This window comes from Alosa sapidissima, chromosome 23 (assembly GCF_018492685.1).
Source record: "Alosa sapidissima isolate fAloSap1 chromosome 23, fAloSap1.pri, whole genome shotgun sequence".
Taxonomy (NCBI): Eukaryota; Metazoa; Chordata; class Actinopteri; order Clupeiformes; family Clupeidae; genus Alosa; species Alosa sapidissima.
Window position 1 is genome coordinate 19,329,903 of NC_055979.1, and position 22,030 is coordinate 19,351,932.

Here is a 22,030-nt window from a genome sequence, read left to right on the forward strand (position 1 = left end):
GGCACAGTGTCATTTCAGGCAAAAACTTGAAATTTGTATTGGCATTCATGTGGTTAAATTCACCCCCCCCCCCCCCCCCCCCACCCCCACAAGGCTTCTGATTGTGAGTTATGGATCATGAATTTTGTGCTGCGATCACACCCAATTAAACTTAACACAGCCACAGCAACTTCAAATATCACTGGAACAAATGCTTCAGACATGAAATAAATAAGCAGTTCATCAAAAAGGCATGATTTTAGCACTTTTAGCACATTCATGACACTTATGCTACTAGCTGTATGGTACAGTACTAGTTACTATGCTTAAGCTACTAGTTATAACGGTAGGCTACCGTACTTTTTAATGGCTGTGTCAATTTGAAACAATGGCTACATGTCGCTGTTAGGTTAAATTCTTAACTAACTAGAACATATTTTTTAATTCTGTTTCAACTTCCATGGAAAATACATGTACCGTATTACTCCTTTCTGGCCAAATTTCACACACAGCTTTCAAGTCCATTGTCTTTGTGTAAATTGAGTTTGAACAGATAGTTGATAATAGTAGAAAACCTTGAGTCCATGTCATAAGAAGATCCCTCACATAACCGTCACAACATTACACACTATGTGCACACATGTGCAGGCCGATGTCTCACGTCAAACTTTTTTTTCATTTTGCGTTGATGATGGTAACAAGCTCAGACCCACGTAGAAGTCACGTGACCACGGTATTGGGCCAGGGTAGTGTAGTGGATATGGAGCTGGACTAGCATGCAGTAGCCTGAAAAGTTGGGGGTTTGATTCCCGACTTTCACTGTTTTTTTTAGGGCAGCCGTGGCCTACTGGTTAGCGCTTCAGACTTGTAACCGGCCGGTTCGAACCCTGACCAGTAGGCACGGCTGAAGTGCCCTTGAGCAAGGCACCTAACCCCTCACTGCTCCCTGAGCACCGCTGTTGCAGGCAGCTCACTGCGCCGGGATTAGTGTGTGCTTCACCTCACTGTGTGTTCACTGTGTGCTGAGTGTGTTTCACTAATTCACGGATTGGGATAAATGCAGAGACCAAATTTCCCTCATGGGATCAAAAGAGTATACTTATTATTAGTAGTAGTATTGCGGTAAGTTTATTGTAAATTAACTGGTGAGGACTTAGAGGCATGATAGGGTATGGTGGTGTGCATTATCGAACGCAGCAGAAGATGGCTGCAAAGTTCAAATGACTTTTGATTGTGAAGGATATTGTTTGGATGGTAACGTCTATTTAGCAGGCAGTTTTGATAGTCGAGGCAAGAGAACATTCCATGAGCTGCGCTCTGTGTGTTTGCCCTCAGTGCGATTGGAGTTTGAGGTGGCAAAAAAGACCATTTTACTGCAGGCCCCTTTTTCATGCCTGGAGTTTCCCTACTTCCTCTCAAAGATGGGACACCAGGACTTAGAGGCGTCTTCTATTTTTTTCTGTGAAATATGTCCCACTCTCTATTCTTCTGTGAAATATGTCCCACTCTCTATTCTTCTGCCAGAGAGTGCTTGTTTTGTTTGTTTGTTTGTTTGTTTGGTTATTGTTTGTTTCCCTGATTGTGAAGTACACAAAAGCTGCACCTCCCCTCCATTCTTCTCCCACTCCACCCGCCTTCGTCCGCTCCTTTCTTCACCGACGATGCGCTCGCCAGCTTTGCTCGTTTGCGCGGCTGCATAAAATGTGGAAAATGAATCCTGTTTGCGTGACTGGGCTATATTGACTGTTTGAACCTCTATTAATCATAGTCTCACTGTGGTACGGTAGAATGCCGGCAGAAAGTTTTCCAAGTCTATTGTGTCAGGGCAAGAAAAAAAAAAAAAGTTCTTTCTCCACAGGGCTGGGGTGCACTTTGTAACAGCTCCCCGAAGGCTGAAGTTCACCTAATTAATTGCACAGAACAAAAAGACCTTTCAACTCCTGTCTTGACATTTACACTTCAAGGTTTACCGTCTAGGCACATTGCTGCTGCTCTTTTGTGATATCAATTCAAACACAGGCCAAAAAAAAAAGGTGTTGGTGGGTTGTCCTTTGATTTGGATTAATCCGGAATGTTCTTTTTTGTCTTGCAGTGGTTCGGGGACCTGGTCACCCCAGTGTGGTGGGAGGATGTGTGGCTGAAGGAAGGCTTTGCTCACTTCTTCGAGTACGTCGGGACTGACTTCCTCTTCCCCAAGTGGAAGATGGTGAGAACAAGCTCGAGGTCTTACCTCAGACACTGACATGACACAGAACATGCACAGTGAGTGCATTAGTACTGTTATCATATTTGTTAACTATATCCTTATAGCATCTGATTTGTTAACTATATAGCCTCACAGCATCTGATTTGTTAACTATATATCCTCAAAGCATCTGATTTGTTAACTATATATCCTCATAGCATCTGATTTGTTCTGATCTGAGTTGTTATCACATCAAGCTAATCAGAGATTCACTAGTCACATCTGTCTGTCATGGGTTCTCACTTTACTGTGAAAATGAGCTCCAATTACATATTCTGCCCACACACACCACAAATATCTCCTTGACGTAGCTCACATATAATATGTCACAATGTGTTTAGCTGGGGGATTTTCTGGAGTTTCTGATTCAGTGGGGGTTACTGATGTGACACAGAATGAGCTTATGCTGGTGACATAATGGATTCAGTTATTTGCATATTCCCTTCATATCTTCATATATACACAGGAGAGGTGTTCAATTCCATGTGCTATAGGTAGAGGATGCCCCATAGCAGCCAATCAACAGCCAAGCCTATTTACCATCAGAATATTGTCATCATGACATTAAGGATCATAACATGGATTGTGTATTTAACAAGCCAATATGTACAGGCTCTTACTGGTCTGTTAACTAAGGTGATTCCAACAGCGTCCACAAATCACTACAGTCTTAGTCACATAATTTTGTCAGTCCCCTTTGAACACAAACATAGCACATTGTCCTTGTTTAATCAAACAACATAAATACCATAGCCAAACCAGCAGGATGTGTTCTTATGTGGGCCAATTAAAATAAGAGACCACTTTATCATTCTAGTGGTCACCTCTGCATAGCCCAAATCATGTCCTACAGCTGCATATAGAGCACTATCCCTGGCACCACTTCACAGTTAGGCTATATACGTACTGATCTACAACCCCATTTCCCCAAGATCGTCCCCAAGGATGCTGTGTAAAATGTAAATAAAAACAGAATGTAATAATCTGCAAATCATGTACACCCATATTTAGTTCCAAAAAGAGCATAGACAATTTATCAATAAATGAACATGACAAACTGTACTGTTTTATGAAAACTGTTGGCTCATTTTGAATTTGATGCCAGGAACACATCTAAAAAACACATCTTGGGACAGTATCAACAAAACTGGAATAGTGAAATGGGAAACTGTCCTGTGGTTAGATCAATCATTTTCTCTCTGGAAAGTCTGCACCCTCTGAGCTAAATAGGAGAGGGACCATCCAACTTGCACAGTTAAAAAGCCAGCATCTATGATGGTATAGGGGTATATTGGTGCTTATGGCATAGGCTGCTCTCAAATCTGGAGAGGCACAATAAATGTATGTAGACTGATATGTTGCCATCCAGACTACTGCCGGCCTTGAATATTTCAGGAAAACAGTTGCCAACTGCATTCTGCACATATTACAACAGTATGTGATAAACATGCCAAGCAACAAGCAACAAGCAACAAGCAAGTGATAAACATGCCAAGCAACAAGCAACTTTTTTGAGACAAAAATCAAATTCAAAATATTTTTCATAAAATAGTAAACATTCTCAGTTTCAACACCTGATATGTTGTCTTAACAGTTATTTTTGCAACTAATTATTTGGTTTACTTGCAGATGAGTTGTAGAATTAGGGATAGGCCCAGAAAGGAACTAGAACCTATGAACTCAAGTGGCTTATTGCTTTTCTAAAATGGTTACTTTATGCCTGGCAAGATTTCACTATCAATTAGACATTTATAGATAGCCTAATCATCCTTCCACCAACAAATATATTTCTTTTATCAGAATGGTTGCCAAGCAACGTCGAAACGGAGCAACCATATCTGGAATCAATTTGTGAATATAGAATGAAATGCGGTCAATGTGAAGGTTGCGCTGGGTTTTTGCAGTGGCATCGAACACAATTCAGTCAATCATAGACTGGAGCTATCCGTTTTAGAATAGTTTAATAATAGTTAAACAACAATTTCAAAGACTAAACAAACCTTCTGCAAATAAAGCATACTAAGGTGTTATCCTTTTTTCTTTGCCGACAGTTTCATATTCATGTGTTATACGGATACAATTACAAATGCACAAATGCGAATTACTGTCTTAACAAATAAACCCCCCAGGCAAGCTTCTAGTCCAGGTGCTGAACATCGTATGATAGCCAATGCCTATGGTGATATTGTAGAACCTGACAGAAATAAGAGACTTGCGTTTACAACAGTCCATGGCATCTGTGTGGGTAAGACTTTCCAAACCATAGCATTGCCATGACAACCATTATGTAAGGAAAACAGGAGTATTTGAGTATGTAAATGGTGTGCTATATTTTTTCACAGCACACTTCAAGTAAGTTAATGTTACCATGAAATATGACAGTTTAAGGCTCTCTTCAGTTAAGCTTTAGATAATACTGTTGTTATGTAATAGTACTATTGCTCAAACACAAATATGTGCTGTCTTGTTACAAAGCCTCACCATTTCATCCTAGAAATATTTGTTTTCTTTTTTCACTATGAACAAATATATTATCCAAATGTCACTGACATTGTTACTACATTTTATTTTTCTGTTTTAAATGGTATGCTGGTAAAACATTGCACGTTGGTGGCAGAGAAATGCCTATAGCTTCATGCATATCCAAACAGAATAGTTTTAAAAATGCACAGCGGAACTCTTGCGGGATAAAAGATGACCTCTGTCCGGACCGAAGGACTTTGGGCAAACCAGCGAGCACATAGAAGAGTAGATCTGCTCTTTGATAAATTACACATGGTCAGCTCCACTCTGTGCGCTGTCCAGTCAGTGCCCAGATAGTGTGCTTGTTATGGTAAGAACAGCCGTGCACACAATCAAATGAGGACAAATAGCCACTGCCACTGAGCCTACTCTGTGTGCGCATGAAGTGGTGCTATTGATTATCATTACGCTGCTCGGGAAAAGACAGCAACAGAGTGCTATCTGCATGAGCGCCCTTTAATATCCTCTGCTAAGGAGCAAGACGGACTTGCTGCCTAACACTCGAAAGTGAATAAGTAGGTTTCATCAGCATGATAAAACAAGTTTCTTGTTCTTGTTTTTTTTTTTTGTTTGTTTGTTTGTTTCCAGACTCGAGGTGTAATTTGTAATTTAGGAGTCGTGATACTCTGCGCGCAGGTAAACAATGGGGATGTGGAGATGATAATTAGTTGCAGGGCCTCTCAAGGGCGTCACGGGAAAGTCACGACTCTGACCCCATTCATTCTAGAAAGCCCAACGCAGGCTGGCATATCTGAGTCGTGTTCGCTGATGAATGGCACAGCTTTTCTCTATTACTCAACACTCAACCCCCCAAATGACACACACACACACACAAATTAACATCACGTGCATACAACACAGCACAGCACTGCACTGCACTGCACAACACAACACAACACAGCACAACACAACACAACACAACACAACAACACAACAACACAACACAACACAACACAGCACAACACAGCACAGCACAGCACAACACACAATCACAATCTTATTTCACTAGATTTTTTTTACCAGAATTTCTACAGTATATGTATGTGTTTAGCTTGTTTAGCTGTGTTTAGTCATATTTCCTCAAAGTCTGTCCCAGCTGTGTTTGAAGAGAGACTCGTATCCACGCAGTAAGGCACCTTGACCGTGCTGCTGCAGCCAAACGAGCGAGCAAGTGTGCCCAAGAGGGCATTTCAGAGAGTGATGCGTCTGTCAGATCTGACGGCCTGTGGACTGACACACTCGAGTGCCCAGCCCCCCTGATAACAGATTATCAGCCATTCCCCCGCACATCTGTGGGCATGATGACATGCGGGAGAGGGGGAAGTGAGGCACCACAGGGCCTGCCACTGGCGTCATCTCCAGAGAACATCTGCACCGCAACACTTTATTTCTTTATTTCTCCACTCGCGTCGTTTTTTTATCGGCCTGCTTCCTCACCACTCTCTTATTTGTTGCATCTGCCGCATGAGCCATTGAGCGTCTACAAAGCATCTTGAGGAGATCTGCAGCCCCACCCCCACCCCCGCCTTCACCAGCCCCCACTCAGACTAGCGAGGGGAGGCAGGTGCGGAGTAGCTGCCCTCTCACTGACTGTCCCTTTAGGTCAGTGGCTAATTAATTTTTCTGACCCCAAACTGCTTCCCTCACTTCCCCCCCCCCTCCCTCCACCCCCCCCCCCCCCCCTTCCCCAGTAGAAGGGCTGTGGCTGCCACAGTTGGAGTTGTCAATATCGGGGCGGGTAAGTGAAATATCATTGGGAATAAACGCCCTGTTGAGAGCACATATGGTCCAGATGGAGGCCCTTCGAATGGTACTAATTTTACGGCGCGGTTGCGTGACTTACATGACATCCGCTCAGTCTCACCAGCTGCTGCCACAGACCCCCCCCCCCCCCCCCCCTCACCCACCACCACCACCATCTTTCTCCCGGCATGTTCTTCTCCCCTGTTGCATCACTTCCTCTGTTCCTGGGCTAGTCAAGCGAGCCAGCTCATAAAATAACAAATAATGAACATAACAACGGAGGTTTGTGATTATCCAGACCATTTCTTATCAACTATTTACAATTAAGAAATTAATGTTGTCCTCCTATTGTGAAGTGCTTTCATGAGAAAATGCATTATTTACAATTTTGGTTATTATGCATGAATTGTAGTGTTCATTTGACAAACCAGCTAAAGTGGGTGCATTTTTATGTTTTGTAATCTAGTCGTGCATTTGATCATGCTTCAATAAATTAGTAAAATGTATAATTTCAAGTATAGGAATTACTCAAAGCTGAATGAACCTTTACAATAGTGATTAGCAATGTGTAATAGACATTACATTACACTTGCACTTACATTACACCAATTACACACTCAACATTCTCACCATTTGCTGTTCTGAGATCACGGCAAAATCATCGGTTTCCCTGGTTTTACTATTTAGACCGTACAGTAGGTATGCCATAAAGTAAACAACAAATACAAAAGCCATTAGATTAGAGCATTTGATACAAAAGCTATTTGAGCATTTGCAAACAAAGACAACTAGCCAAAATAAGAGTTTTCAGACCTCAAACAATGTCACAATGTGTTCACAAGGAAACACACACAAATGTGTCATATCACAGGACGAAGGGGGGAGGAAAATGTTCCAGCTTAATTAGTTCCCACAATTGGATTGGACTGTGGAAATAAGGCGTTGCATGAGGAATTACAATGTGAAAGAACGATAAGAAGTCATTTAAATATTTTCCTATGTGCTTTTCTTTGGCTCACGAGTGGTTCGGGGAGTGGTTAGTCTGGTTGAGGACAAAAGAGTTCCATCCGCACAGCAATTTGGTTCAGACCTGGTGTCAATCCTTGTCTGTGCAAATAGCCACTTTAAGAGCCTGACGTTTTTTGTCCTTTTACTAAACTATTAATCACCACTCGTGGCTTAAATAGCAGTTATATGTTGAAGTGGTCTCTACAAAGTGTTATCTTTAGCCTACTGTGTAGGAGATTAGCCTCCCTAAGGATGAAGCGCATGTTGGACATGAGGACATGAGGAGAGACACACAAAAACAGAAAGGCCTTTCTCTCCTTTTAATTTATTATTCAGCAAGCAGTGTTTAAAGAGAAATAGGTGAGTGCGTGTGTATGTGTGTGTGTGTGTGTGTGTGTGTGTGTGTGTGTGTGTATGGGTGTGTGTGCCTATGCCTAGGTCTGTGACTGGGCTTGCATATGTGTCTATGAGGCCCTTCTCTGAGAGAGAGGGACAGAGGAGAAAGACCGCTTCCAGGCAGGTGTGTGTATCATTTCGTAAGATGAAACACTCAGATGACGATGTTAGATATGAAGGTATATTGGGTGCAAAAGTGGCAAGCACATTTAATTGCAGATTTTGCATGTGCACACTAAAGTCATAAATGTGTAACAGTAAAGTTGAAGTTGTAGATATTTGTTTTATATCTAGTTAACACAAAATAGGGGCTACGTGTTCACAAATCCTTTTTGCAGGTACACAAATCCTATCCTGTGAGTCACAACTTTTAAGAGTCATGCACTCTACACGTTTGCTCCAATCGTTGCAGCGCAGTTGGTGCGAAACACATTTGCACATCCGTGTTTCATAATCTGAGAACATGCACAACATTCGTGCGTAAATGTGAACTAATGCATCCGAAGTTGTGCATCTGTGAAATAATTTCTCATTAATAAAATTCTACAGATCGCTTTGATTTTCTTGCACGACTACAAGTCAATTGATACAAGTGCTCGAATCTGCTTCTACGAGTGACGATACTTTTGCTCCTGGCTAGGTGATATAATAGGAGCAAAAAGATTTGTATGTGTGCACGTCGAGCGAATCAATCGAGAAAACAAGGCGGCCAGATCTGGATCCTGGATCGCGCTCAGACACATTTATGACTTTAGTGTGCACATGCCAAATCTGCAGTTAAACGTGCTCGCCACTTTTGCACCCAATATACCTTCATAGTTAGAGTGCACAAATTAGAGTGCACAAATTAGAGTGCACAAATGAAGGAGCGCTGCTCCTGGAACCTTTGGCGTACGCTGCAGCTGCGGTCCAGCCTGATGGCGCACTAACGGGCTGCATCCGACGCGTGAACACACACTGACTGATGGGGACGCTCGGCTGCCAGCTGCTGGCATCGACTAATCAGAGAGGGAGAGATCAGTCGTCCTTAAAGACACATCCGGTCGAGAAGATAACTAGGCTTCAAGACAAATGACAGCAGCCATCGATCGTCGTCACTGAGTTATCTGTTTGGCTGCTGCGGAGTAGCTGTGGTGTTTAACTGGTGCAAACACAGCCTTGTTTTGTGGGACAGGTGTCTCGTTTAGTAAGGTTAGACTGAGATGTTAAAAAATAACAAACATGCTGACCACCAGCTTACTACTTTTTACTGCTGAGCCAGATTCTTGGTGTTAACCTACTGTACCTTTAATCTCCTGTTATGTTGACAATAGCTGGAGAATATCTGGCTATCAGTGGACAAAAGTGAAATAGAAGTGCTGTGTTTTTTTTTGTATCAAGTTTAAAGCATCTCTAAAATACTTTTATATTGAACATTCAATATGTGAACGGATATCATAGTCAGATTGGACATGTCACATGACTAACCTGCGTTGTGTTTCGAATGCACAGTTCAGTCCTATACCAGCTCAGCTTTGAGGCTTGAACCTGCAGACTCTGGGTGTCCTAACAAAAAAAAAAGCTAAAATCCATGGGTGCTCACATGTGGTGAAAATCCATGTGTGCTCACATCTGATGAAATTCCATGTGTGCTCACATCTGGTTAAAATCCATGAGTAGTAGTGCCTGTCTCTTAAGATGTTGGGAGTGAGGTTTGCATACTTTCTGCAGAGTTTATACCCGCCTGCTTATACACATACGAGACATGTATTAAACAATTCTGGCTCCTGCAAACCACCAGTCTGTTCTTTATCTCCCCCTCCTCTCCATATCCGACTTAATGCATCAGTGACACTCTTGATTGCCTGAGCACATTTGATTTAGCCAATCAAAAGCGTTTTAATTACTGATTTCTAATTACTGATTTCAATCAGGTGTGCTTAGAGCAGGCAGAGACAGATATACAGGGCAGAGAGTTGTTGTGGGGGTTTGGGGGTGGTGGGGGGAAGGAACAGAATGTAGAACAGTGGTGTGGTAGAGCAGTTGTAATGTCCTGCCTGAGAAGTGTTTGGCCCAGGGCTGACAACAGAACTGGGCGTTGCGAAGCCTTGTTGCTTTGGATTAAAACTGGATCAAAGTGTCTGCTAAATTGTCAACGTCTGCTAACGTTGTCTGTAAGCTCCACAGATCGTGGCAAGACAATTGAATTGATTGTGGACTTCTTAGGGGCAGCCGTGGCCTACTGGTTAGCACTCTGGACTCGTAACCGGAGGGTTGCCAGTTCGAGCCACGACCAGTGGGCCGCGGCTGAAGTGCCCTTGAGCAAGGCACCTAACCCCTCACTGCTCCCCGAGCGCCGCTGTTGAAGCAGGCAGCTCACTGCGCCGGGATTAGTGTGTGCTTAACCTCACTGTGTTCACTGTGTGCTGTTTGTGTTTCACTAATTCACCGATTGGGTTAAATCCAGAGACCAAATTCCCCTCATGGGATCAAAAAAGTATATATACTTATACTATACTTAATAAATTGCTCTCTACCTGATAAAAAGGTTACTACATATACCTGGCAAGGTTTCATAAAATAAACTTACAGCAACAATAATGCAAGTAACAAAATAATAATAATAATGTGAGCTCTCTCCACCAGCTCTCCACCAAGCAATATACTGTAGATCTTAAGCTGTATAGACTGTTGTTTATATATATATATATAGACCCTTTCAACGATAAAAACAAAAACAATGCTTGAACGTTCTATTTGGTTCCCAATCTACTTCCTCTGCATTAAGATAACATATGGAATGTTAAAACGGAAGCCTTGTGGGGCCAACTATGATGCTGATAATGGAACTCTCTTGAAAGGGTCTACTGTATATAACATAATGGTTGCCAAGCAACACAGTTTTTGTTTGGTTAATGCAGAGGCATATAGATAGATCTATCCAGAGCCATATCAAGGCAGTCACAGGTGTTGAGCTGTGAAGCATTTTACAAGGGCTTTGTAGGATGTAGCTAATCATAGCTAAGAAAAAGCACATTTTAGACAGTTTTTGGCAAGACTTGAAAGAAGAATCTCAGTTCTCACTACTGTGCAGAGTGAAGCATACAGTACAATCTTTTTTTAAGTAATTTTTTTGTGGTTTTTATGCCTTTAATGCAACATGACAGTGGAGAATGACAGGAAGTGAATGGGACAGAGAGTCAGGGTGGGATCCGGAAAGGACCACGGGACGGGAATCAAACCCGGGTCACTGGTGTACAATGCAGGTGCCCCAGCCAGTTGCGCCACAGCTAGGGCCTAAGCATACATTCTTGAAACCACACATCCCACTTGTCTCAAACTTCTGAATGTTTATGGGCTTTGGAAGGTTTATTATACCATTGAAGCACACATGTATACTGTTAAAATATTCATAGCTATCCCTCCGAGGATTTCAGTAGCAGCTCATACACGTGTTTCAAACATCTTCTCACCTCTACAGAAGAGACAGTGACTTTGTCATCTTACACCTGGCATCTGCTGTTACACCTGTTAGCCCAGTAGATTCACAGAAAGGCTGCTGACAAATGGTGCCTAATAGATTGGATTTGTTGCACTTCTAAAATTTTAGTCTGAGAAAGCGCAAAGGCTTGTTCGCTTGAGCGAGAGCCCAAAGAAAGCATCCTTTTGGAGGTGGCTCCCTGGGGGCGTGGGAAGGAGAGACACTCTCTTGCCTGAGTGAAGATGCCCTTGGCTGTCCAGGCCTCCTCGTCCAAAATAAACCGCAAACAGACGCCCGGTCCAGATGGAGACCCTTCACATTTCATCGCTCTCGCTGGACTCACCCGAACTGAACCAGTACAAAGATTTGAGTATGCTTGTCTAGATTCTGAAAATCTGGTTTTTCCTCCTTTGTCTTATTTTTATGAAAGCTGTTTCTTTCTTGCTACACACACACACATTTCTCTTACTCCCTGGTAGAGAGTAAACATGTTCAATCTGCAGTATATCTGTGATAACCTTGCAATGCTTAACTTAACTCAGTTAAAGTAATAATAGAACTTGACCGTGTAAAGTCAGTAAAAAATGTTTTACAGTGTGCAAGTGTATATCTCCATAATTATCTTCATTCTTTAATTCTCTGTACTCTCTCTCTCTCTCTCTCTCTCTCTCTCTCTCTCTCTCTCTCTCTCTCTGTGTGCCAGGAGAAACAGCGTTTCCTGACAGATGTTCTCCATGAGGTGATGCTGCTGGACGGCTTGGCCAGCTCTCACCCTATCTCCCAGGAGGTGTTTGAGGCCACCGACATCGACAGGGTCTTCGACTGGATCGCCTATAAAAAGGCAAGCACCCTCCCACTCTCCTCCTCAAGACCCTCCCTTACATACTGTGACCAAATGACCAACACAATCAGCATAACCCTGTCAAGTCATATTAGTTATGGCAATGTGTATCATTAAGTGTATACACAATGCATAGTACTTCTATTTTGAGTGTACTAATATTTTTAAGTATACATGAGTGTAGATCTCAATCTATTTTTATGTGTTGCTGGCCCACTATAAAATCTTGACCTGCGTCATCTAAATATAACAATTCTACACACATGGTGAGTTCCATGGTCCCTGTGCAGCAGTAGTCATCCTGAATCTGTCAGTGTCCCATTTACTATGTCTCTGGCTCTCTAACTGACATTAGAGCTGAAGCTTAATTAAGTGAGTCAGTGCAGGGCCTGAGTGCAGAAACGATCATGCTGTCACCACCTTCTGACATGGCCGTCGAGGACAATGGCTGAGCAGGGTGGACTATGGCCTAGGAACTCTGAGAGGATGAGCATATTCACACCTTTAACTCAGCGCGTGCCATCTCACAATCTCACACTCGTCTCCTTCACACACTCACACACTCTCCAACACTTACTGGCCGGTCCTCGCAAGGCTGGGTACATTTTTCAGGTGCATAAAATTGCATTGGAAGACTTTCGCTGCGAAAAAAAAAAAACCCAACTCACATTCCCCTGAATTATCCCCCGATTAATCAACTGCAGAACTCTTGAGTGAAATAATTTCGCTTTCACCATCCCCTTGCACATGACACATGAGAAAAATATCCCAATAATGTCATGTTTTTTTAATATGCTGAGAAATGGGGAAATGCAAGAGAGAATGTAGCAGAAAGCAGGAGTAGTGTGTTTCTGGCCTCAAGGAAGTGATGGTGCAATAAGCAGCTCCTTCTCAGGAAGGGCTGAAATCTTCATAATTACCTCACATACAAGATAAACTGCTTTATATAACCCTAACGCAAGACGCCTTGTCACACAAAGCCAAACAACACCGAACGGAGAAAACAAAGCGTATAAGGACAAAGAAAGAAATTAGCAACTCAAAGTCCCGTTCTTTTTTTTTTTTTTTCACTTTGCTGGAGTTTTGACAGCAATGCTTGTCTTGTCTCCTCAGTCTGTTTATATTCACTGTTAAAAATCGGAGTGTCATCCGCCACTCCTGACAGTCACAGATGGGTGGAGAGAGAGAGAGAGAGAGAGAGAGAGAGAGAGAGAGAGAGAGAGAGAGAGAGAGAGAGAGAGAGAGAGAGAGAGAGAGAGAGAGAGAGAGAGAGAGAGAGAGACGTGAGGGCACAACCAGCTGGCAAAAACAGATGCTCCCCAGACACTCTGCCTCCTGTGTCTGGCCGCCCTCCCCACTCAGCCCTCTCCATGCCTGGACAACGAAAATAACAAATCTGCACCCTCATCATCAAGCCATTTCCACGACATCCCTTACCAGGGAAATATCATATAGCAGTTACCATGGCATCCCTTACCAGGAAAATATAATCACAGACCAGTTTCCATGGCATTCCTTACCAGATAATATCATCATATAGCAGTTACCATGGCGTGCCTCACAATTAATTCTCATCATAGAGCAGTTTCCATGGTATATCTTTTATCAGTAAGGACAGTAATGAGATATTAGACCATCTAAGAGATTCTAACAAGTGGGATCGATATGAATAAGGAACGTAAATAGAAGGCCACCAACAGAAGGTAAACCGACATGCAGTATGGTCATATGATATGGCAGAGCTTTGAACTGGGTGCCGCAATTATAAAGCCTTTCTGGCTAAATTATCATTATCCGTCTTATGTCTGGTCTAGAAAATAGTAGCTATTACCAAGCAGAATTAACAAGCAGCCTTCGAGCTCAGTTTCTAAAGCCATTGACTCAATTATTTTCAATTAGCTTTATTTTCGTGTCCTACTTTTTAATCAGCTGAGATATATGCTCCATGCTCGTGCAATTGAAGCAGAACACATTGTTATCGGCTCAGTCATGAGAGCGTGGTGTGGTCCTGGTGTCAGAAGTAGACGGTGCATCTTAGACAGTCTGTTTGGGTGTGTGTTAGTCTCTATTACCTACGTGTCAATCAGGAGTCTATTATATCCCACTTAGTGTGCCTCTGGGCTGTCCGTACACACACACACACACACACACACACACACACACACACACACACACACACACACACACACACACACACACACACATACTGTATTATGTATACTCCATACAATGTGCCCAAGTGCAGGTACACCCATAGACTCACATAAACACTCACAGAAATAAAGAGGCAAAAACACAGTCTCTTTCACATACACACATGCACATGCACATGCACACACACACACACACACAGGCACACACACACATAATGTATACACCTACACACACACACACCCACAGACAACTAAAGATAGGCCTGGAGGGGCATCACACACAAACACATAGAAGTATAAGTAAATAAACTCTTTTGATCCGAAATTTGGTCTCTGCATTTATCTCAATCCGTGAATTAGTGAAACACTCAGCACACAGTGAGGTGAAGCACACACTAATCCCGGCGCACTGAGTTGCCTGCTACAACAGCAGCGCTCGGGGAGCAGTGAGGGGTTAGGTGCCTTGCTCAAGGGCACTTCAGCCGTTCCTACTGGTCAGGGTTCGAACCGGCAACCCTCCGGTTACAAGTCCGAAGCACTAACCAGTAGGCCATGGCTGCCCCTTGTACACACTTGTGCACACACAGAGAGACACAGAGACACACACACACATGCATGCACACAGACAGACTGAGAGACAGACCCAGCCAGACACTGCCAGGGCATGACTCTCTCTGGTGTCTCTGTTGTTCACACAGAAGAAGTGGGCTTGATGAGATCTTTGCCTGAGCTGTCAGGTGGAGGATCAGGAGGAAACCCTTGACGGTGATCTTGTCAACACGCCACCCTTGTTCGCTCATTTAGTTGTTTGTTTGTTTGTTTGTTTTCCTGTCCCGCTTCTGAGTCACATCGCACAACAGAAATGTCAGAGGGAAGACACTAGAATTGAGTCACCGGTTGTAAGTCTACACATCACTGCGCTGCATCCATTAATGTCTGATTTGTGTTACTGCCAATGCAGCAGCAGGTATCATGTTGGTTCACTGATTTCACTGAATCAAAACATGTTGGCAACGTCTCTCCCAGCAACATCTATTAAAAATTTCATAATAGATACCATGTATATATATATCAATGTTAGATACTGTTACTCATAAACACTGGCTTGTGTTTTGTCAGAGAAAATAGTCTACAAATCCTTTTTACGGTGTAGACTATTACAATATTCCCCTCAGTATTTATTGGGGACGCATACTTCAGGGCAAGGATGACCATAGGTTCTAAATACATACCTAAAACCCTAATAGTAGGTTTTGCTCTGGTTTAAGTTCAGCTAGACACTTAGAACCCCACATGTAAGCTCTGCTCTTCTTCTCCTGCAGGGAGCCGCACTTATCCGGATGCTGGCCAACGTGATGGGTCAGGCGGTTTTCCAGAGGGGCCTGAATGTAAGAACAGAATCCTCATAAGTCTTTTATTTCCCTCCCTCCATTCCTATCTGTCTCACCACATCACTCTCTTTCCTTCTCTCTCTCTCTCTCTCTCTCATTCTCTCTCTCTCTCTCTCTCTCTCTCTCTCTCTCTCTCTCTCTCCCCCTGTGCTTGGCCCAGAAATGGGTAAAGTCGTTAGCTCTTAATTAAAGCTAATACACAATGAAATCCTCTCCTAACACATGCACACACCAGGGTTTCCCATCGCTGGTTTTTGACTGGTAAAGTTGATGAAAAGCTGGGACCAGAACATCTAAACTGTCAATACAAGCATCCAGCTACACACACATGTACACGTGCAGGTCCATGGAAAATGAGCGCATGACATGTAAACATACACGTAAACATATACTGTAGATGCACATACAGTATATCTACTGGTGCTTGTACAGTCCACAGTGTAGTCTCTCTCTCTCTCTGTCTCTCTCTCTCTCTCTCTCTCTCTCACACACACACACACACACACACACACACACACACACACACACACACACACACACACACACACACACACACACATAGACTCTTTCTCTTACTCTCACTCTTTCCCTCACACATTTATACACAAAAAAAAAAAAACACTCTGGCATTCAGGACAACCACACTTCCATTTTATTTCACCATACATCACCCATGCATGTAAGCAAACCCACAGCTCCCTATGGGGGAGAGCGCTTGAGGATTGTGCAACACAGGACGCGTGTTACTCATGCATGCATTAACATGTATGCTGAGTCCTCTGCTACTGCCTGAGAGCTCAGCTCCCTGCTGAATTCCTGCCTGCCATTTTAAACTCAACGTTATTCTCATCAAAGTTTGAGTTACGAATGTCCGCTTACTTGCGCGGAAACCAACACGCACAATGTGATTTGTCAGATCCTGTTTTGTTTGCGTGTTTGCTTTTAAAATGGAGAACGCTTTTAAACCGAGTTGAGATTGGACTGTTTATAAAGGGAAATGGCTGTGCCCGTGTGTGTGTCTGTGTGTGTGTGTGTGTGTGTGTGTGTGTGTGTGTGTGTGTGTGTGTGTGTGTGTGTGTGTGTGTGTGTGTTTGTTTGTTTGTGTGTGCATGTGAAAGAGAGAGTGTGTGTTTATTTGTGTGTGTGTGTGTGTGTGTGTGCATAAACGGAGTCAAGTGGGAGCTCTGTGCATGGGCCGCCACTCTGTGGATTAGCGGTATCAAACAAAGGATAAGCCCTAATCTGGTTGCACACAACTTCAAACCAGGTTTCATGCTAACGCTCCGATTTGAATTAGTTAAGATGTAAATATAAGCCAAATTCAGTGTAAACACATTATGGAGCGGCAGGGTTGCTGGAACAGGTGCTACATTAGCCTGGCTGACAAAGGGCCATAAGTCTCTCTCTGTCTCTCTCTGTCTCTCCTTTCCAGATACTAATGGGCTTTTCTATTCATCTAAATTTGTTGAATGGCACAGCACAATAATGGAGAAAAATGTACTTATGGATTACTCACAGTAATGCTTTTCACAGAAGAATTTCTGTATTGTGTAACTTTCAGAAAAAGTTTTTATCACCGACCTACTTTGTCTCACCTCGTTCCTATGTTCTGAATGAGACATGAGGCACTGGGGCTAAGAACTAGGAGACTAAGAAATGGCTGCTGTAGGTCTTGGAAGATAGAGCCACTAAAACATTTATCCTGTAATACATGAAAATGTCTGAGCCCTCTAAAGTTGATAGTTCGTGCTGATGTTTTGGTGAGAGGGTTTGAGTGACACGAGGGAGAACAGACTACCTCATGGTTTAATTTTACATCAACGGATTCTTTGTCACTTTGTCACGCTGTGAGCTCACGGGTTGAAATAGAGACTCATAAAATAATCATGTCAGGCATCCATTGTGGACTGTGTGTATGTCTGTGTGTCTTGCACATAAGTTTTTGTGTGTGTTTTTATGTTCATGTGTGTGTGTGTTTGAGAGTATGTGTGTGTTTATGTTTTAGTTATGTGTTGGTTGGGAGCTGTGTGTGTGTGTGTGAGTGTCTGTGTGTTTGTGTCTATATGACCGCATATCAAATCAAGATCTTTCTGTGAGTTCCTGTTCATCTCCAAACTGGAGGTAGGCCTGTGGATATTTAAACAAATGCCTCGTGTCTTTTCCTTTTAGTGTGAGGCTCTGCCTGTGGCAGTGAGAGGCATTGATCTGCGAGCGACTTCGTGTCATTAGTATTGAAAAGAGCCTGTCTGTTTCTTTTATTCTGATTTCTTTTTTTTTGCCGAGTAGTGAGGGATGCCCAACATCGAGATCAATACGCAAACCAGCCTCTATCTCATGCTGTTACCCTCTCTCTCTCTCCCTTCCTCTCTTTCTCTTTCTCTCTCTCTCTCTCTTTCTTTCTCTCCCACTGTCATTCTTATCCTCACTGTCTCTTTCATTCTCTCTCTTTCTCTCTCTCTCTTTCTGTTGTTTCACTCAATAACTCTTTCTCCTAGTCTCTCACTCGCTCTGTTGTTCTCTCTCTCTCTCTGTCTTACTCTCCCTCTCTCTCTCATATCTATCCCTCCATCACTCTCTCATAAAACCTGCCCAGTCCTTCACCTGCTGGCGTTGTTAGTGTACGAGCCCATGATGGCTCAGAGAGAGCTGCAGAGACAGCTGATTATTCCGTGGACACAATATGGCTCAGCTCGGGGACGGACCTCCATTCCTCGTTCTCTGTTTGGCCTGTTGGGCATTGATTTCTCAGTGGGACACACACACACACACACACACACACAAACCCCCTCCAATGCACAGAGCTCACAAAGGCTGCTTTCTATCTCTTATTACAGTATTCGATATCTCTCTCCACACTCTCTCTCTCGCTCCACAAACAGGCATCATCTGTACCCACACATACAAACACACACACACACACACACACACACACACACACACACACACACACACACACACACACAAACACACACACACACCCTATTCGCTAACACAAGCCTGCCTTACTCAGGCTGCCAAACAAAACAAATATGATTTCCCCCCTCTCCCCTGTGCTTGCTCACTCTCTCTTATCATTTTTCTGTATCACTATCTATCTCATACACACACACACACACCACACCACACCACACTTGTAAATACACAAACAGAATCACACCACCTCCTCCTACTGAGTTGTTCCTCTGTGACTCCCGGGTATGCTGAGTTTTTTACATTTATTTTTTTAAGAGTTTCCGTCTGGCTGAACTTTATATTTCTGGGCCACCACTACAAAAGGTGCTCTCCATGCTCCACGCTTTGCACTTCACACTCCGATCTGCAGCACACACTTACACTTACGCCTCACCCCCGACACTCAGCATGGTGCCAAAACACTGCAGCTGAAGAATCTACAACCCGAGAGAGGAGACACGCACGCACGCACGCACACACACACACACACACACACACACACACACACACACACACACACACACACAGACACCCCAAGCACACCCCTCAGTCCCGCTAAAGACTTCCGTGTCTCAGCCAACACTGAGGAAGTGAAGGAGGGAGAGAGAGCAGGAGCACTAATTGAAAAATTAAAAGTGCATGAGAATGAGCTGAGCAGGGCTGGGCTGCTATGTGGGTTTGGGGTATATGAGAATAAAACACAACATGCAAATGAAGTTGGAGGTTTTAATACATAGATAGATGAATGGATGGATAGATGAATGCATGGATAGATGAATGCATGGATAGATGAATGCATGGATAGATGAATGCATGGATAGATGGATAGATGGACTGGAAGTCTGAATTTCCCTGATTAGGGAAATTCAGACTTCCAGTCCATCTATCTATCTATCTATCTATCTATCTATCTATCTATCTATCTATCTCTATCTATCTATCTATCAGACTGAGAACTATCTGTGCATTCACCATATAATAATAGCCATAAAGTTTGGACAGAATGAGTTCTCACAGCCTTAAGTGCCTCCCTGTGTTCCACCCCCCTCCTCCCTCCCACTCCACTCCCACTCTAACCCACATAATTAGAGCCTACAGCCAGGACACACATAGCATAGCAGACGACTCCCTGGTGCCGGAACTGGGCCGGATGCAGACCACATCTGGCCCAGAGAGTGCCCTTGATCAGGGCCTGAGCAAACAGAGAGGGCGTAAAATAAAGAAGGAGAGAGCAAGAGAGTCGTGCCATGGTTGACTCCATGACCTCAATTATCTTGCTTCCCCCAAAGCGAGGGCGTCAGCCTGAGGAAGATGGCCTCGCCTGATAGGCTGAGGACGAGGGACAGGAAAGAAAAATGGAGGACTCATTAAGAAGAGATGGGGTGACAGAAGACTCCGCGGGAGGGGAAAAAAGCAGAGCGAGTCTGATTCCCCACCTCTACGCATTTAGACTGCTTTGGAACTTTTTATCAAAATGTCACGTCTAATGTCACAAAATGAGCCATTAATGTGAAAGTGTCACTGATGTGACAGCATCAGGATTACTGCCCTCCCCTTTGCAGGAAGAAAGCTGCACCAAGGCCCCACTCTGAAGAAAAAAAAAAAAAAAAATGATCGTGCCTTGCAGAAAAAGCACAAACTTCTATATCCTCTTTTCTTAGTTTGCCATTATCCTTTGAATGCAATCAGGCACCCCAGGGTGCTTACTGCACAGAATCCATCAGGCCCGGGCACTTTTGTCAGCTTTTTGCAGATCCTTTCTTACCTGGAGACAGACAGAGCGGAAGGCTGCCGCCGGCTCATAATGTGTTCTGGACAGAGATGAAATGGACAGATATTCCACAAAATTCAATTTTCGAACATTAGCCCAAGTACCTGTACATCTGTGGATGCTGTGGGGGATGGGGGGTGGGGGGGGGAATGCTAAACAAGCATAGTGGTTCTCTCTTACGATTCTTAGATATTTCTCTTTATATTTAGCTTTCATCTCTCGCATTCCCTCTCCCTTAGTTTTGTTCTGTGTCTTTCTCCTAACACATGTTTTCACATTTCATCAGACTTGCTATTTCTTGCAAATGCCTAATATGCAAATAAATGCTGCCTCTCGCCAAACAGTCTACCTTAATCATCTGCGAATGACTTTTCCAAATGACTAATTGCATACGTTTACCTTTAAATCAGGGCGAGCAAAGCTTATTTTGGCGAGACTCGTTATCGAATATGAATTATTTATTCTCCGCGCCAGCATCTCTGAAAAAGTCACCTCAGAGGCAATTACGCTGCGAGAGTAATCAATCTTTATTTCCAAGGTAAGCGAAGGGAGCGTGGCGTATCGTGAGACAAGGTTCGGATTTGATTGTCCTGTCGGCATAACAGGGTTTTGCAGGACTCCAAGCTATCTCAAAGCGTGTTATGAGGAAATATACAAATGTGAGAAAACAGCGCCAATTACTGTGGAAATGAATAACATTTTGTTGTCTTTCCCAGCGGATTACGAACAGGATTCATTCCTTTCTCCCCCCACCTTCCTCCATTTCTCTCCTACCTCCTACTCATCCCTCTCTCTCTCTCTCTCTCTCTCTCTCTCTCTATAAGTCTCTCCATCATTGTTGTTGGTTGTTTGTTTTTTTGTTTTTTTTTTGCACACAATGTAAAGACAATCTCTGCAAACGTATTAAGCTTCAGGTCAGAAAACAGAGAAAAACCGCGGTGGCAGCAGCAGAACTCATTAAAACATACATTCAGGCAAAGTACACTGTAGGAGAATAAAAAAAGAAAAGAAGCACAGACACAACAGCAATGGTGTGGCCAGGGGTGGTCCTGTGTCCACATGCAAATGATGCAAATGTATGCACAGCAGCATCCACCGCAGCAGTCTCCGCCAAACAGCTCATTTAAGGATCCCGTTCAGCTCAGCGCTTTCCTGATTGCCTTTGAAGATGAGCGTGAATGCAGTTCTCCTCCAAGAATAACTGCTTTGCTTTATCAACAGCTCCCCTCTTGTTTATGAGACAGCGGAGACTCCAAATAATAACTCACCAAATACGATCACTGAGCATGCTACTGCTACTGCCAGTGTCCTCATTCTTGGGTCATACAGGATGCTGGTGTGGGTCTTGAATGACCCCCCCTCATCGAATGCACGTGTGTTTTTAACTCTTGTTGCTCTAAGCTGATCAGACGTGGTCGCGGTGAAGGTGATAGGGAGTGACAGGGAGGTAGTAGTGGGAAAGGGGAACCTGCTGGCAGGGTTGCCAGAGGGCATGTAACTAACCACAGAAGGAGGGCTGGGTTGGTGAGCAGGCAGGGTGGGTCCCTGAGGGTGAGGACGGGAGGCTA

The 22,030-nt window shown here is 43.6% G+C and overlaps 1 protein-coding gene across 1 annotated transcript in view; it reads left to right on the forward strand.

The window, feature by feature from the left end:
* LOC121698177 (thyrotropin-releasing hormone-degrading ectoenzyme-like) overlaps positions 1–22,030 on the forward strand; it is a 163,958-nt gene that overhangs the window by 90,847 nt on the left and 51,081 nt on the right. The window contains exons 5-7 of the mRNA XM_042080024.1: positions 2,072–2,185; positions 12,058–12,195; positions 15,671–15,736. Of these exons, the coding sequence (XP_041935958.1) occupies positions 2,072–2,185; positions 12,058–12,195; positions 15,671–15,736 (318 nt within the window). The remainder of the gene's footprint in view (positions 1–2,071; positions 2,186–12,057; positions 12,196–15,670; positions 15,737–22,030) is intronic.